The 17,851-nt window shown below is 39.2% G+C and overlaps 1 protein-coding gene across 1 annotated transcript in view; it reads left to right on the top strand.

The window, feature by feature from the left end:
* Positions 1–6,549, top strand: part of PRKX (protein kinase cAMP-dependent X-linked catalytic subunit) — a 139,338-nt gene extending 132,789 nt beyond the window's left edge. The window contains exons 8-9 of the mRNA XM_054008338.1: positions 45–194; positions 2,214–6,549. Coding sequence (XP_053864313.1) covers positions 45–170 — 126 coding nt within the window. The 3' untranslated portion in view covers positions 171–194; positions 2,214–6,549. The remainder of the gene's footprint in view (positions 1–44; positions 195–2,213) is intronic.
* The last annotated feature ends 11,302 nt before the right edge of the window (positions 6,550–17,851 follow it).

The raw sequence follows: 17,851 nt of genomic DNA on the forward strand, positions 1-17,851 counted from the left end.
TATGAAACATCTATTTCATTTTTGTATTGTTTATTTCTCATCAGCCTCCAATAGTGCCGAAGGTATCCAATGATGGAGATACATCTAATTTTGAAGCTTATCCTGAAGATGACTGGAACAAAACCCCTCCTGTAGCCCCTAAAGATCTAGAAATTTTCCAGAACTTCTGAGGGCGGACAACCAAATTCGACAAGGTATTTGGCCTTCATCTTTGTCAGCTGTAACCTTAGTAAAATAGCAGCATGTAGTATGTATGTTGAAATTCAGTAGGAAATGTCTGTTTGTACAACAGAGCCTTATGCAGAACAAAAAGTGCTACCAGATTTGCCCATTACTTTGGGGTACTCATTTATTATAGTTACTCTTCTGGGTTGGGGTTCGTAATTCTATCAATGTACTGCCTGTGTCCCTGGTGTTCTCATATGGAGCTCTACTTTTCTGCAAGTTCCCTCCCAATGGAGCTATCTTGCAGGACCTAAGTTCACCAGGGCTGGGTTCTTCCAGCCCCAGAATCAATATCACACACACACACACACACACACCACCACCACCACCACCACCACCACCCCCCCCCCCCGAGAGTACCGGGTTAATCAGCACTCCCAAGCTGACTCCTTATATGTCCCTGAACTCAGCAGACTGGGTTGAGCAGCACTTTCAAGCTGCCACCCTCATATGTCCCAGGTTCAGCACGTGCCTATCCCCACTTTCATGTTACAAAAACAACAAGGAGTCTGATGGCACCTTAAAGACTAACAGATTTATTTGGGCATAAGCTTTAGTGGGTAAAAACCTCACTTGTTCTGCTAGTAACCCACTTGGTGAGCAAACCCCACAGGATTTTTGAGTGCTGCAGGGATCTTTAGCTTAGGTACGAGGAGCGTTGCTGCAGAGCGAATGAGAGAGCCAAAAACACCCACAATGCGGGGGAGGGCAGGGCAGAGAGGGAAGCAAACAGATTAACCATGAATGTTATGTATTGCCATGTAATAATCATAGGGGAGCCAAACAAACAAAACAGTTATAATATTAAATCGAACCTAAATTGATTATAAACGTCAGGTTTAGAAAACTATAACTGATCACATAAGTCAGGGTCAGAAGGCTATACCTAGAGAGAGAGGGAGAGTGAGCTGGGTTCTCACCACTATATGAAGCTTGAATCAATCGGGCGTCCAAGGTGGTAGTGGTAGCTGAGGGTCCAGAGTGCTGGAGACAGACAGAGCCCCCAGCATGATCAGTCAGGAGAAGATGAAGTCCCAGTGGAACTGATGCAGATTTTCAATCCAAGCATCAGAACACATACTTGAGCATGGGTGGGATATTTGTAGGGACAGAACAATGGTTCAAGGGAGAACACTAGATTTGTTTATGGGTAAACTGATGGCTCATAGGAGTATACCAAAATTGTATTGTATTCAGGCTAGAGAATAGGAACTGATCCTTCCTGGCTCTGGGTGGTGGTCCTTCGAGGGAGCTCACAATGCAATTAGGCAGCTTCGGTATTTTGGATACCAATAAAGGATTTATTACTAGAATAGGTCTGATCACTACTGAGTTGGGTGTGTGCAGGCATGGGTTCATTAGACTTTGGAGCAGAGATCATGCAGTGATTCCCAGCTTTTCTGGTCCCAGGGTTCAGTGCATTTCTTGCCTTGGAATCTCTGTTCTCCATTCAGTCTGCTAATGGGGATGCCTCCCTGTCCCATCCTTGATGCAAATGAGGCGAGGGGAGTTTCCTTAATCCTGTCACCCTTGTCCCAGGGGTTTAGGTGTGTCTCCCACCGCCTTTTCATTGCTTGTTGTAAGTCTTTCTTCTGATCGGCTTTGGTTCAAGCAGAGTCTGGGTGGGGGGAAGGTCTTTCATGAGTCAGACAGGCTGGATACTGCACTCTGGTTCCCCAAGAACACAGAGCTGACAGGTAACAGCTTCTGGTTATTTAATCACATAGCTATAAAATTCACCTGGCTCTTTTTAAGATTGTTAGGGTGAGAAAAATGGAGACGGGTAAGGAGAATTGCTGTTAAAGAATAGCTGAACCAATGTATAGTAAATATATAAATAATACGAATTAGAGTAGATGAAGAGATACTAGATAAGTTTACAGATGAGATGGTCCAAGTATTTGTATGTCCCTAGTTTCACAGCATTGTAATCTTAACTATACTTGTCTGGAACTTGGCATTCTTTTAAACTTTTTTTTTTCTTTTAGTTTTATGTTGGAAACTGGAAGAAGTTTGAAGTGGTATTCGCAAGATTGCAAAGAAGAACTGAGTACATACATGAAGACATTCTTTGACATGTAGGAGAGTGTTATCACATTCATATGTGCACATTAGTAGATAAATATTTAAACAATTGGCAGGCAAGTGACACTCATTTTAACTGTATAGAATTGGCATTAGTTTAGCAAATTGTGATACTGAAAGTCTACTCTGTAGTAGACTCATGGAAAATTCTGTCTTGTAGTTTTTTAACTTGTTTTAGTGTTAGTTTCCTGCTATGCCCAGATCCTTTTTGCATAGTTAACGCATAGACTTAATTTTATAAGTTTATACTAAACTTGTGTAATTAAAAGCACAAATTAGTATATATGTATATAATGATTACATACAACTAAAGCACAGGAACTGTGCAAAGATGTAAATTTTTGTACTTTGCAGAGTCTATGATTTTTATTTTTCAAATAATGTTTTTCAAGAAGTTCTCTGGGGGAAAATCGTAAAAGGATAAATGAGTTTTTCATCATCTTATATGCATTTTATAATTCTTTGTAAAAAATAAAAATAATTAAGTTTAAAAAGATTTGTACCTAAAACTTCCAGTGCTTCACATTTGCAACCGTAATACTTGAAAGCAGAAAGAAAAAGGACATGTTTTGTTGCTCATTTAAAAAACATCATCTTAACGCCTTCATAAGTAACTTTGGCTAAAACAATGCATTGTGTTTTTACATATATATGATATGATATTTGGTGACTACACACTGTGTATAGTGGGTTTCCCTTGTATGTGAAATCACTGTAGAGCATATAAAGCAGTGCATACTGCTAAATAGGGGTGGAGGGTAGATCTGTTGTTGCTCTCACTGTTGTTCTACTTTATCCAATTTCTGATATTTAAGTAGGAGAAATGAGTTACTCAAAGAAAATATGAAAAATATGTAATCTAAAAGATGTGAACAGTAGTATAAACAGTGGAATGTGTTAGTGAAGACTACTCGATCCTCCCTAACAACAAATCTGGATTTTAAAAAACCAACCAAAAGCTATTAAACATTGTTCTTGTTCAGTTATGCTGCAAAATATGGAATTATCTTTGAATATTTTCCCTAAAAATAATGGAATTAAATAACTTTGTGGAAATGATCTGTACAATAGCTCCATTTTTTAAAACTTCCTGGCTCTCCCTAGCAGCTCTTTTCCCCCCAAGTTGAGAACTAGCAGTGTCAGGCATACTTTGATTATAGTTGAAATTCTTTTTGTTATTGACCTAAGTAGGAGCTGTTGGATGCTCAGTACTTTTGAAAATCATACAGGTGCCTAAATATGGGTTTAGATGCCTAACGTTGTGCTCCTATGTTTGGAAATCCAGGGCTAAACTTATTAGGGTCTTGTCCTATAGGTCCTTACCATTAGGAGTTTAACACATGCAGGATTGGACTTCAGGTTTAAACCTAATCTGTTTATCTACTCTGATCAGTTTTCTAGGTGGACCACATCAGTTTATAAGTGGAGTGCACTGTATTTAAGGAATATTTGCAATAATGCTTCATTTTAAGTAACACCAAATTCTAGCAGGTGGGGGGTGTGTGTGTGTGTGTGTGTGTGTGTGTACACATAAATGCAGAGGTAGATTTAGATATATTTTAAGAATATTTGATTTCATGTTTCACACTGTGATATTTGTGCTAACATAAGGAATTGATTTTGAAGTATCCGGGTTTAAAAACAAAACAAAAAATACATGCTTCCAGTGATTGTGTTGTAGATAAATTTATAGTTAGGCCAAAAGTATTTTTTTAAAAGGCACATTTGTGCACTGGAGTCTTACTACTTATACTGATGGCTCTAAGTAGAGTTTAAGAATACCAAAACAGATGATGTGGACAATTCTCCACAGATCTCTGCACCTCAATCGTAACCTGCAGTGCCCTAGGTATTGTTGAAATCTAGGCCTAAGTTGGGTAATTGTTTTGAACTACATGCTGAATGCAATATAGTATGTGATATTCAAACGGTCACTTGGCTCATAACCCAAGCTAGTAAAATAATTCTGCTTCTGACTTCAGTCAAATTTCAGCCAGGAGTCTCTAGCAGTAAAAAGCTGCTGACATCTGTACCCACCTAGTTCTCATCAGTGCACAAGTGCAGTGAGCTGACAGATATATGTTCATCATTTTGTATAATTAATCATATGTCAAACTCCAATTTCTGCTTTATATTTAAAAATTAATGGCTATTTCTCTGGACCTATACACAATACAGGAGTGTGACTGATTACATAAGTGTCTTGCGGAAATGCAGACAGTGTTTATCAGGTAGTAAACTGAGACACCAAAGGGGAAATTCTGTGTTGCTGTTGACATCTTGATTACTTGATGCAAGTGCCACATGTCGCTGGTTATTAATAGGCCCCAAGTGCCACTCCCATTAAATACTGGGTAGAAACTGGTAATAAATAAAAATAAGACACAGAACTGGCATAAGGAACAGTCATTTTACTTGGTAAAAATATATCAATCTCTGTAAAATGTTTGATCTGGCATGTATTTATATGCAGGGAGATAACTTTCTCTTGCTGATTTGATAGAATAATTAAGTACACAGCACACAGAGCTTGTATTTTAGAAAGAGTACAGTTCTTTCTAATGTGTAAGTTTACAGTATTTCATGGAGAACTACAAAACCCGTTTCTTATTACAAAATGACATATTGCAATGAGTGTGCTGAATTTCAAGAACTCAGTTTGCAGATTTAAAAAACTGCCTAAGGCCTCATTTACATCTTCAAAGCCAGAAGAGGGGAATACATATGAACACATGTATCACAGCGGCGGTAATTGATCTTGAATGTTTTCACACCAGGGGTTAGATTTTTGTCCGTGAAATTTATCCATTGTTGGCAATGGATGCACTGAAACGCTTTGTGCCAGAGAGTAGAGAAATCTAATCAGGCAGGTAAACTAAGTTGATAGATTGACTTTACATTCTTTCTGGAATAGTGTGTGCATATATAGCTCAACTGCTGATCTCTAATTATTACAGACTAATAATCTCTTTATGTGCTTTCTAGTATAAAACTTATTTCACATTTTGGTAACTTATGATTATTAATCATAGACCATTTTCATAACATTATTTAAATGAAAACTGTTTTGTAATTATGAGCAGTTATTTCCTGTACAATATAGAATTTAAGAGGCACCACTGCCTATACATTTTATTTATTTGCATGGTTGGGTCAGTTTCATTTTAACTCTTTGCTGATTGGGATTTCACACCACACTGTTGCAAATATATATCAGTGCTTAACCAGGAGTTCTCAAACAGACACTCCATGAAGGACTCTGATTTCTTCAGTAATTTAAAACATTTTTTTCATTTATTATTTGACTCAAGTGTTATATTCTCTAAAGTTCTTTTTTTATAATGGTTGCTTTTGTTAACAAGTATTTTGCAGATAAACTAGTGCTGTTTTCCCACAACAGTAATAAGACCTTTATATTTCTTCAGCTTCAATGAACAAGAACGTTACAAAAGAAATGTTAAAATTATCTTTATTTTTGTGTTTATATATTTGTTTTTAACTGCCCAATATGAGCTTTTACGTGAATGAACTTGCATTGTAAACTAAATTGCCTTGTAACCAAATGATTAAAATGCTTCATGATTTAGATGGAGAACATGCTGTAGATTTTCCTGTAAATTAGCTTAACTGATGAATACTTGTGCTACTGAGCTTTAACTAACATGATCTTCCACTGTAGAAAATTGTTAATTGATCAAAATATAGGTACTAAACTATGTTTAAATGGATGAACAGGGATTTTGTGTATTTTGAAAGCAATTAAATAATATGCCTACTATTCAGCCCTTCTGCTTGCCATTCAGAAGACTTGTGATGCAATGCTTCCTATGCTATACAATTATTTTTCAGCTTTCAAGAACTGTAGCATGATTCCTTTTGTACTGTACTGTGTACAGACATTTCCATGTATTGCACTTTTCTATGGCAAACCTAACTGCTTGATAAATACTTGCATAGTAAGTAGTGGTAGTTGCAGCAGGCATCAGTGTACTACTTAACCAATTTGAACTACTAGACTTTCAAGGTTAACTTAGACAAATGTTACATGTTGTTGGTTGCTTGTCCTAAATCCAATGTATAAGTACTGTTCAAAGTCATAAGTCAGCCCTCATTGCACAATTAAAATCACTGTGATCTGTACATAAACTTTAGTAAAATTTTACTGCTGTTTAATTTATGTAATATCTGTCAATTCTGGATTTGTTTAATAAACCTTTCTATCTTTGTAAGTGTCTAAAATCTAGTTTGCTTCTATTTATATTGGGAAGAGAGTATAACTTCTGTACCAGCTTTCAAAATGAAAATGCATAAGGGTTTTGTTTTTTTTAAAACTGTCCCTTTTTAAAGCAGAAGTCAAGATTTCTCTGCACAAGACTCAGGTGGGAAAGGATATTTCAGTAGCCTTCAGTATGAAGAGTCAACAGGAAATATTGGAGAACAAAAATGTTCTGATTCCTGTTTGTTCAGGGATATCTCCAATAGTAAAAAACAGTCTGCAAAGTTCTCATTAAACTGTGTCAACACTTTTCATACTGATCTAGTTCAGTGTGTTCATGATTTAATGTTCTATAGTTTCCCCAAGTTCATTTCATTCTGTTTTTAATTTAATCAAGTGCAAAAACACATGTATTGAATCAAGTACATTTAACTAAATATTCCCTGTGTTCAGGAGCCTCAGAAAAAATATACTGTTTTACAGATGTTCATGTAGGTGTGGTATCAAACTGCTTCTCTGTGGTTGTGATGACTTCCTGCTAGAATAGATTTGCATTGATCATAATATACAATGGCAGGGGAAATCCAAATTAAAATTCTAGTTTAGAATGGTCTCCCTAGCAAGTCACTTAAAACTGAACCGACCAAAATATTTTTAGATCAGCCACTTGGAGATTCTATCCCTTGCCACCAAGTTCTGTTGTGATGCTCAACAAGTCACTTAACCAAAAATTTCACAGGTGGTCACTAAATTGTGTTCCTCGTTTTCTGGGTGCCCAACTTAAGACAGCTGGAATCTGATTTCCACAATGATGAGCACTCACAGCTGCACTTGAACTCAATGAGGGCTGTGCTCTGAAGAAATAATATGCTGTATAATGGTAAGTATTCTGAAAAATCAAGTTGTAGATATCTCAAATTGAGTATCAAAAATAAGTGGATACTCTGAAGACAACATAAGAATGGCCATGCTGAGTCAGACTGAAGGTCCATCTAGCCCAGTATCCTGTCTTCCGACAGTGGCCAATGCCAGGTGCCCCAGAGGGAATGAACAGAACAGGTAATCATCAAGTGATCCATTCCCTGTTGCTCATTCCCAGCTGGCAAATAGAGGTTAGGGACATCATTCCTGCCCATACTGGCTAATAGCCATTGATAGAGATATCCGCCCAAGAATTTATCTAGTTATTTTTTGAACTCTGTTATAGTCTTGGCCTTCACAACATCCTCTGACAAAGAGTGCCACAGGTTGACTCTGCATTGTGTGAACACTTCCTTTTGTTTGTTTTTTAAACCTGCTGCCTATTAATTTCATTTGGTGACCCCTAGTTCTTGTTATGAGAAGGAGTAAATAACACTTCCTTATTTACTTTCTCTACACTATTCATGATTTTAGACCTCAATCAGGTTCTCCCCACCCAGTCATCTCTTTTCCAAGCTGAAAAGTCCCAGTCCTATTAATCTCTCCTCATATGGCAGCTGTTCCATACCCCTAATCATTTTTGTTGCCCTTTTCTGAACCTTTTCCAATTCCAATACATCTTTTTTGATATGGGGTAACTACATCTACACGCAGTATTCAAGATGTGGGTGTACCACGGATTTATATAGAGGCAATATGATGTTTTCTGTCTTACCGATCCCTTTCTTAATGATGCCTAACATTCCATTTGCTTTTTTGTCTGCTGCTGCACGTTGAGTGGATGTTTTCAAAGAACTATTCACAATGATGCCGAGATCTTTCTTGAATGGTAACAGCTAATTTAGACCACATCGTTTTATATATGTATAGTTGGGATTGTTTTCCAATGTGCATTACTTTGCATCTATCAACACTGAATTTCATCTGTCATTTTGTTGCCCGGTCACCTAGTTATGAGAGATCCTTTTGTAGCTCTTCGCAGTCTGCCTGGGCCTTAACTATTTTGAAGAGTTTTGTATCATCCACAAATTTTGCGACCTCACTGTTTACCCCTTATTCATAAATGATCTGGAAAACTGTTGAATAGGACTGGTCTCAGTTCAGACCCCTAAGGGAACCCCTATTTACCTCTCTCCATTCTGAACACTGACCATTTATTCCTACCCTTCGTTTCCTATCTTTTAACTAGTTACCAATCCATGACAGGACCTTCCCTCTTATCCCATTACATCTTACTTTGCTTAAGAGCCTTTGGTTAGGGACTTTGACAAAGGCTTTCTGAAAATCTAAGTACACTATATCCATTGGATCCCCCTTGTCCATGTGCTTGTTGACCCCCTCAGAGAATTCTAGTAGATTGGTGAGGCATGATTTCCCTTTACAAAAACAGTGTTCATTCTTCCCCAACAAATTATGTTCATCTATGTGTCTTACAATTTTGTTCTTTACTACAGTACCAAGCAAACTGGTTGAAACTAAAGTCAGGCTTGCCTGGCCTATAATTGCCAGGATCACCTCTAGAGCCCTTTCTAAAAATTGGTGTCACATTAGCTATCGTCCAGTCATTTGGCACAGAAGCTGATTTAAATGATAGGTTACAGACTACAGTTAGTAGTTCTGCAATTTCACATTTGAGTTCCTTCAGAACTCTTGGGTGAATACCATCTGGTCCTAGTGACTTGTTACTGTTTAGTTAATCAATTTGTTCCAAAACCACCTCTAATGACACCTCAAATCTGGGACAATTCCTCAGATTTATCATCTAAAAAGAATGGCTCAGGTTTGGGAATCTCTCTCACATCCTCCGCCGTGAAGACTGATGCAAAGAATTCATTTAGTTTCTCTGCAATGGCCTTTTCATCCTTGAGTGCTCCTTTAGCATCTTGATCGTCCAGTGACCCCACTAGTTGGGGTTTAGCAGGCTTCCTGCTTCTGATGCACTTAAAAATTTGCTATTACTTTTTGAGTCTTTGGCTAGCTGTTCTTCAAATTCTTTTTGGTCTTTCTAATTATATCTTTACACTTCATTTGCCACCGTTTATGCTCCTTTCTATTTTCCTCACTAGGATTTAATTTCCACCTTTTAAAGGATGCCTTTTTGCCTCTCATTGCTTCTTTTACTTTGTTTTTTAGCCACGGTGGCACCTTTTTGGTTCTCTTACTATGTTTTTTTTTAATTTGGGGTATAGATTTGAGTTGAGCCTCTATTATGGTTTCTTTAAAAAGTTCCCATGCACCTTGCAGGGATTTCACTTTTGGCATGTACCTTTTAATTTGTTTCACTAACTTACTCATTTTTTGTATAGTCCCCCTTTCTGAAATTAAATGCCACAGTGTTTGGCTGCTGTGATGTTTTCCCTACCACAGGGATGTTAAATTTAATTATATTATGGTCACTATTACCAAGCAGTCCAGCTATATTCACCTCTTGGACCAGATCCTGTGCTCCACTTAGGACTAAATCAAGAGTTGCCTCTCCTCTGGTGAGTTCCAGGACTAGCTGCTCCATGAAGCAGCCATTTAAGCTGTCAAAAAACTATCTCTGCATCCCGTCCTGAGGAGACATGTATCCAGCCAATATGAGGATAGTTGAAATCCCCCATTATTGAGTTTTTAATTTTAATAGCCTCTCTAATATCCCTGAACATTTCACAGCCACTATCACCATCCTGGTCAGGTGGTTGGTAATATATCCCTACTGCTGTATTCTTATTAGAGCATGGGATTACTATCCATAGAGATTATATGGTGCAGTTTGTTTCATTTAAGATTTTTACTTCATTTAATTCTATACTTTCTTTCACATGTAGTGCCACTCCCCCACCAGCACAACCCGTTTTGCCCTTCTGATATATTTTGTACCCTGGTCTTACTGGGTACAAATGTCAGTTTGAGGATTATCAATGTCCCATTGATTATTCTCATTTCACCAAGTTTCTGTGATGCCTATTATACCAATATCCTCATTTAATATGAGACACTCTAGTTCACTCATCTTATTATTTAGACATCTAGCAGTGGTATATGAGCACTTTAAAAACGTTAAAGCTGCCTGCCATTACATGATGTAATTGAATGGGACTTTTTTCATTTGACTGTTTCTCATCAGATCCTAGTTGTATTTTATCATCTTCCATCCTCTCCTCCTTACTAGGGCATAGAGAATCTCCATTAATAGATCTTCCTCTAAGGGATATCTCTGTCTGACCCACATGCTCCTCCGCACCTGTCAGCTTTCCCTTTTACTTTTGACATAAGATTCCCGTGCCTCCTTTCCTCATCTGTAAAATGGGAATAATACCATCCCTTTGTTTCACACAGGTGTTGTGAAGATTACTCATTTCTTATGAAGTACCAAGATGCTGCAGGGATGAGTGCCATAGAAAAGTACATGGGGAAATTAGTTCTCTCTTTGGAGCAGGGTTTGAATAGTATGCAGTAAATAAGACCTGGGGCCACAAATAGAAACTATGAGAAAAAAATAAAATTTTGAATATCTGCTCCTTAAGTGGGCAGTGTTCATCCTATGCACTGAAAAATGTAGCGGTCCATATGCTAGCAGGGGAAGTAGCATATGAGCATACAATTAAAGACTTATGTCTAGACACAAGGGGAGCGAATTAAGCTTGCACATGCAGCCTTAGTTCTGGCATTTTGTAACTTTTGCATATTTGACTTTGCAAATGTAATGTTCTTTCAACATAGTTTTTTGTCTGTAAATTCCTAGATTTTAAAAAAGCAAACTGAAAAAAACAATTCTGTCATAGTGAACCATATTGACTTCAACGTGGTTCACCAGTGGAGCATTTAGATCCAAAGCACGGACCTCTGCCACTCAAGCTAATGGAGTAATAGCAATAGAAGGTTGTCCTCTGTGTGGGCCGTGGGTTCACAGTCATATGTTGACAGCAGATGAGTGTTGACTCAGAAATCCTGGATTCTAATCCAAGTTCTGAGAGGAGAATATTCATGCTTGTACACTTTTACTGCTGGCTTCTCCAGGTTGTCACAGTCCTGGTTTTCCTGCATCAGCTCTTGTTCTTCTACGCTCCAGAGCCCTGACGCTACAGTGACTACTGCCTACAAGGAGTTGCAATTGCAAGGTCAGTCCTATTCGTCCTCTGCATTCCTGGCCTGGGCTGTGCCAAGTGCAAACAGTATTTTAGGAGAACTTAGCTGCCAAACTGTCTCTACTGAGCATGTGCCAAAAAGATTTTCAGAGGCTCTTAACTTTGCCACATTTGAGTAGGTTTTCACAGGAATGGCAAAAGACACATTCTTTACAATAGGACAATGCCACTTCCCCCCTCCCCCGGCCAAATTTCACATCAGTGCCAAAAGCATTGAGGTGCTGAAGCTTCTCAATTATAGCTACAACCTAAGTTCTCTCTAAGCTGCCCAGCAGGCTATCAAGTGCTGCACACTTCAGGTGCCCCTCCCACCCACTGCTGCGCTGCTCCTGCCCTCTGCCTTGGAGCCCTTGGCCAGCAGCTCCCAGGTGCCTCCTTGCTGAATGGAGGGGAGGGAAGGCTCTGATGTCAGTGTCCTCCTCTCCCCAACCCCTGTACCTCATCTCCACTGAGTGGGACACAACAGGGCTCAAGAGTGGGATGGAGCTTGCTGGCTACTGCTGCTGTCTGAATAAGCATGTATTGTTGAATGCTGATCTACTTAAAGGGGCAGCGTGTCTCTCTCTCACTCACTCACACACACACACACACACACACACACACACACACACACACACAGAGTCTATCTCTCCCTCACCTCCCAACACATACTTGTATTGTTACTTCTTGATACTTCCTGTAATGCACATATATTCTCTGTAACTTTACTCTTTCAAAATGTTTTTTGACTGGTCTGTGCGTTTCATAATTTTTATTTCTCTCTTATGCTTAAATTTAATTCTTTGAGTAGCGAGTTCTAAAATGCCTAGCCTGTCCTAGCTGGAATAATCATCCCTATGGTAACTTTTTAAAAATATATATCATATCTAGGTTTTTTGTTTCTACTGGTGGTGCACATCCACACACAACAAAATTCGTTCTGGGAATATTGGCTAAAAGAATTTTTTTAACATGAGCGAACCAGTGTGTTTCTCTAACCTTGTTCTGAGACATGGTTGAACTGCTGTACCTGAAATAAAAAAGAAAAGAAAACACCAGCCTGATGAATACACCCAGCATGGAAAATTTCAGCCCAATCAGTTAGTGTGACATTATAGGTAACTGAAATCAGGGTCTTAAAATAGAAAGTGTCAGGCAACTTTAATAATAGGTGGCCCTACCTGCACCACCTATGGGCATGTCTACATGGCGATGATAAACCCGCAGCTAACCCGCGTCAGCTAACTCAGGCTTGCGGGGCTCAGACTCTAGGGCTGAAAAATGGTGTCGATGTTCAGGCTCGGGCTGAAGCCTGAGCTCTGGGATCCTGCGAGAGTGGAGGGTCCTGGAGCTCAGGTTCCAGCTGAGCCTGAACATCTACAAAGCAATTTTTAACCCTGCAGCCTGAGCTCTGTGAGCCCGAGTCAGCTGATGTGGGCTAGCCACGTGTGGCTGTACTGTATAATAAGGGTTTGTCCTAGCAAATGTAACTCTATAGCCTGCTATTCATAAAAAGGGCTAAACTTTTTCTGAATACTGCTAAATTATTAGCCTCTATCAGTGCTTAACCAGGAGTTCTCAAACAGATACTCCATGAAGGACTCTGATTTCTTCAGTAATTTTAAAAAGTGGAGCTCCCATAGTGGTACACGTCTCAAAGAACCCCACTTACTGCACGAGGAGAGTAACCTCTCCTTTTCCTATATAGGTAGGTTTATATAAGTTTTGAGGTAACAAAGATAGGAAAGCAGGCAAGATCGGTGAAGTAGAATGGTTTAACATGAGTGATATAATACTCACCTTGAAAACAGAGTTTCCTTAGGGTTATAGGTGATAGATACTCCAGTTACAGGATTCTATTCTAATTTTAGAATACAAAATGTGAAGGTCCATCAAATAGAGTGTTTCATTTGGTTTTTTTAATGTTAACAAATTATTATTAACAATTAAAAGTAGAAATGTAATGAATACATTTTGTATTATCCTAGGACCAAACGCATGCACAGTGTTTGTATAAACAACTCCATTTGTAATTATTGAATTTTGCTGTTCAGTCCAAATGTGCCTATTTTCTATAATTATAAATATTCAGAGCTGTTATTTTTCTGATTTCAAACTGTTAATGAAAATTTATTTATTCATTAAAATCTGAATGGGGGAGAAACTCTACTTATTAGCCTTCTGATCATTTTAACACAGTGTTCCCCTCCCAACGCTACCATTGAAATTTAGGACGATTCAACCCATTCATAGCTTTTTTTCTTCTAAATCTTCTTGGTTGATTTTAGGTTGGCAGTACTTCGAGGAACTAAAAAGACAAAAGCTTCAAGATTATGGAACCAATCAGTGAGTTTTAGAACGTGTGTTATCCAAAAGTTTTTTTCACCTTGCATATTTTTATTAGTAATAAGAATGCACTATAGAGTGTAATCTACTGAAAAAAATGCAAACCACCTTGAAACCATGCTTGAGTCACTATATAGAAACATAGTTGCCAGAAAGTTATTACATTTACTGGCTCCTTTTAACTGGTCAACTTTAAAGAAACCCAAGCTTTATTTTCTTATTTCAGTTTGGAAGTACTTATTTTATGTTCAAGTTGTAGTGTGTTTCTTTTTTGCCCTGGAGGCTACATTCAGTGGAGTTCAAATCTGTTTATTTTATCAGGAAATCCTTGATCTATACATCTCATTCTCCAGGGTGTTTTGGCAAGAGCATCAATAAATTACAGACGGAAACAATATGTTCATAAAGCAATATAAAAATGCCATGAACAGAAAACAGACCAAAGCCTACCAAAAATGAAAAAAAGCCAGGCAGGTTTTAATGGATTTCCAGTAACCATGACTAAGTCAGTAAGAGTTCTTAAAGCATGGGGCTGAGGACATAGTCATTTTGTCCCATTGATGTCTTTTGTTTGATGTACCCACAGATCCTCATCTTTCAGGCTTGACTCAGAGGAAGTCAATAACTTGGAATGTAACCAGCGACAGTTGGGAAAAACAAACAACTCCCCTCCCACCAACAACAACACCATCAGTGAATCCATTTGCTTTTCTCTAAATTTGTCTAATCCAAATGCAATTTTTCATATCAAATATGTGTATCTGAAATGATGACAGCAGCATCGCAATGAGTCATCTACAGCAATCTTTCTCAGTCTTTTTTGGTTGGCAACCCCTTATTTGAATTCAGAAATTTTCATTACCCCTTTACATTCGCTAAAAAAGAGTGTAGGTGATACTGATAAGACTATATTGAAGGGCAAGTGTGTGTCAGGAGAGAGGAGCGTGATTTTTATTTTATTTTATTTTTTTAGATTATAATAACATTTTCAATGCTTCACAACCCTTTTGAATGTGTTTTTGTGATGCTTGTCCCACTTTGCACCTGGGGTTGCAATGGTTGATTAACTCTGACCTAAAGAAATGGTTGAATTGCCTGTCCCCTGCAAATCACTAGCCTACATATGTTGGCCTTTATTATTGCTGAGTTTGCATATTGTTCCTGGTTAGCTGAAAATTGGATCTTGGGAATTGACCCAGAATATATTTCAAACTGAAAACATTGGGAGACGGATGTTGTTTCCAAATACTTTCCTTCCTCTAGTAATCCTCTTGTTTGCTCAGCAATTTATGTATATCAGTAATAACATCTGCTTCTGCATCCTCCCTTGTCTGAAACACAGATAATGAAAAGGATGCTTGCCAATGTCAAGAAGGGATCAGCCACTGTTACACAACAGAACCTGAATTATTTTTGTGCCTTCGTCAATTGGGGGAAAGGGGCGGGGGGAGAATGTTCTCCCACTAAACTAAACATTTTAAAAAATAAACAGTGGAAGTACTACAAAAGTATGTTCCAACAAGGTTTTCTGTATTGTTTGCTTTTAAATAAAGTAGTAAATCATTCAGCTGTTTCAGTCAGGATTATTTAATTCCTGACTGTTCTTTACCTTGGTGCTCAAGAGTCTGGTCTTCAAAAAGAGTCCAGGAAAACCAAGCCGTCGCCATCATCATCAAAAGTCCATATGTAACCCGCTTCCTGTTCGGAATGGTGAGATTTAGGGTTCTCTTGATGTGACTTGGTTAGTATTAATACCCATTTGCAATCCCTTAGTCAAGGGATATACAGACTATCCTCCTCTTGAATGTAACTTTGTCTCTATTTTAAAGACCCCATTCGGGTACTAGATCATGCCCAGGACTTCAGACTTCAAACTCTGTGCTTCCTGCCCATGATCCTTCTCGGTCAGCAATGATCATCTGTACTGCCTTGGGAAAGTTCACATCGTGTCAAGGTGCAGTATCTGCTGATCATTCTCCAGCCATATCTGAGAAGGGCAGGAACTTTGTCTCCCAAATACCTCATGGAGAAGGCCGTGAGGCCCCAATCTTCAGTCAATGTTGCTGATGCCTCCTTTAGAGCTATGGCTACTGCCATCCCTGTGTGCAGGGAAGTCATGGCTCCATGGATCAGGGTTCCCCTATGGAGATCCAGAATACCATTGAATACCTTGCCTTAAATGAATCACACCTCTTCAACCAGAGGATAGACAAGTCCCTCCATACCCTGAAGGATTCCAGGGCTACCCTCCACTCACTGAGGGTATACGTGCCTGCCCCAATAGGAAGTTTCACCACCCATCTGCCAAATCTAGATACACAGCACAGAGGTCCTATGAACTATCATGTAAGAGACAGAGGCTTCAAAAGTCCCACTTCCCTATACCCTCTACTAGAAGCTCAGCATCTCATTCTCAGCCTCTGGCTTGATGTTATTTTTTACAGGAGATCAAGATCCACGAAACACTAAGCCCTACACCTTCTAACCCCCACCCACCATTTGGAGTCATCTAGCACTCTTTTTCAACAACTGGAGTGTGGTAATGGACAAGTGGGTGCTGAATGTCATCATCTCTGGGTATACGATGGAGTTTGCATCCCTACCTCCTCCAAAAAAATGCACCCCACCCCTTTTGGGGGCCACTTTCATGAGAGTATTCTCAAACAAGACATGAACTCCTTACTGCAGCAAGGAACAATAGAATGTGCGCCACCGCAATACCAAGGGAGAAGGTATTACTTGACCTACTTCCTGACACCCAAAAAGAAGGGTGGTTGGAGACCAGTCTTCAACCTCCTCCATCTCAACCAATTCATTCACATTGGCAGTGATAATTGCATCTTTAGAGAAGGGCATGTTGTTCATGGCTCTCGATATGAAGGACACCAACTTTCATGTAGACATTCATCCCACCCACAGATGCTTTCTCAGATTCATGGTAAGCTCCAAACATTTTCAGTACAGACTACTCCCCTTTGGAATAGTGATCATCCCCAGAGTCTTTACCAAGATATTCTCAGTTTTAGCAGCTCACATCAGACATCAGTTTACCTCAACAACTGGCTCCCTGTTACCAATTCCCTCCCCAGTAGACTGTTTGTCAACTTTGATGATGCTACACTACCTCTTTTCACTGGGAGTTAGTGTAAACATCTAAAAATCTGTTCTCAGCTCCACACAATCTCTGGACTTCATCAGGGCAACCTTAAATTCTATCACCACAAGAGCATACCTGCCCACGGACAGGTTCCAGATTATGAACAGTATCATAGGTCAGGTCAAAAGCAACCATTGAGTACCAGTCAATACATGTCTGTCTGTCCTAAATCATGTGGCCTTGTGCACTTATGTCACCCCATTCACAAGACTCCACCTTCGTTGCCTTCAAGCGTGGCTGCAGTCAGTATACTCTCCGAGCCATCGTTCCTTGCACCTTATGGTGACAGTTCTGGCCAAGGTACTGTCTTCACTACCATGGTGGACAAATTGTCATCAGGTATGAGTAGGTATACCCTTTCTCACTTCCTCTCTGGACAGGACCATCTTTACAGCTACATCCACATTATGCGGGGGAGCCTGCATGAACAGCCACACAGCACAGGGTGCCTGGATATCTTGAGAGTCCAGGATGCTCATCAATATCCTGGAGTTATGAGCAGTTCAGAAGGCATACAAGTCCTTTCTTCCATTCATCCGTGCTCACCATGTCCTTATAATATCAGAGACTGTTACAACTGTCTTCTACGTCAACAAGCAAGGGGGAGCAAGATCTGCCTCCCTGTGTGCAGAAGCTGCTTCTGAAACTGGTGTATCAGCAATCAAATCACCCTATTAGCAGCCTACCTTCTGGGGAAGCAAAATGTGCTCACAGATCAGCAGACATTTTGCAATCAACCATGAGTGGGAGCTCTACAACTCAGTACTGCACAACATTTTCATTCTATGGGGG

Source organism: Malaclemys terrapin, chromosome 1 (assembly GCF_027887155.1).
Source record: "Malaclemys terrapin pileata isolate rMalTer1 chromosome 1, rMalTer1.hap1, whole genome shotgun sequence".
NCBI lineage: Eukaryota > Metazoa > Chordata > Testudines > Emydidae > Malaclemys > Malaclemys terrapin.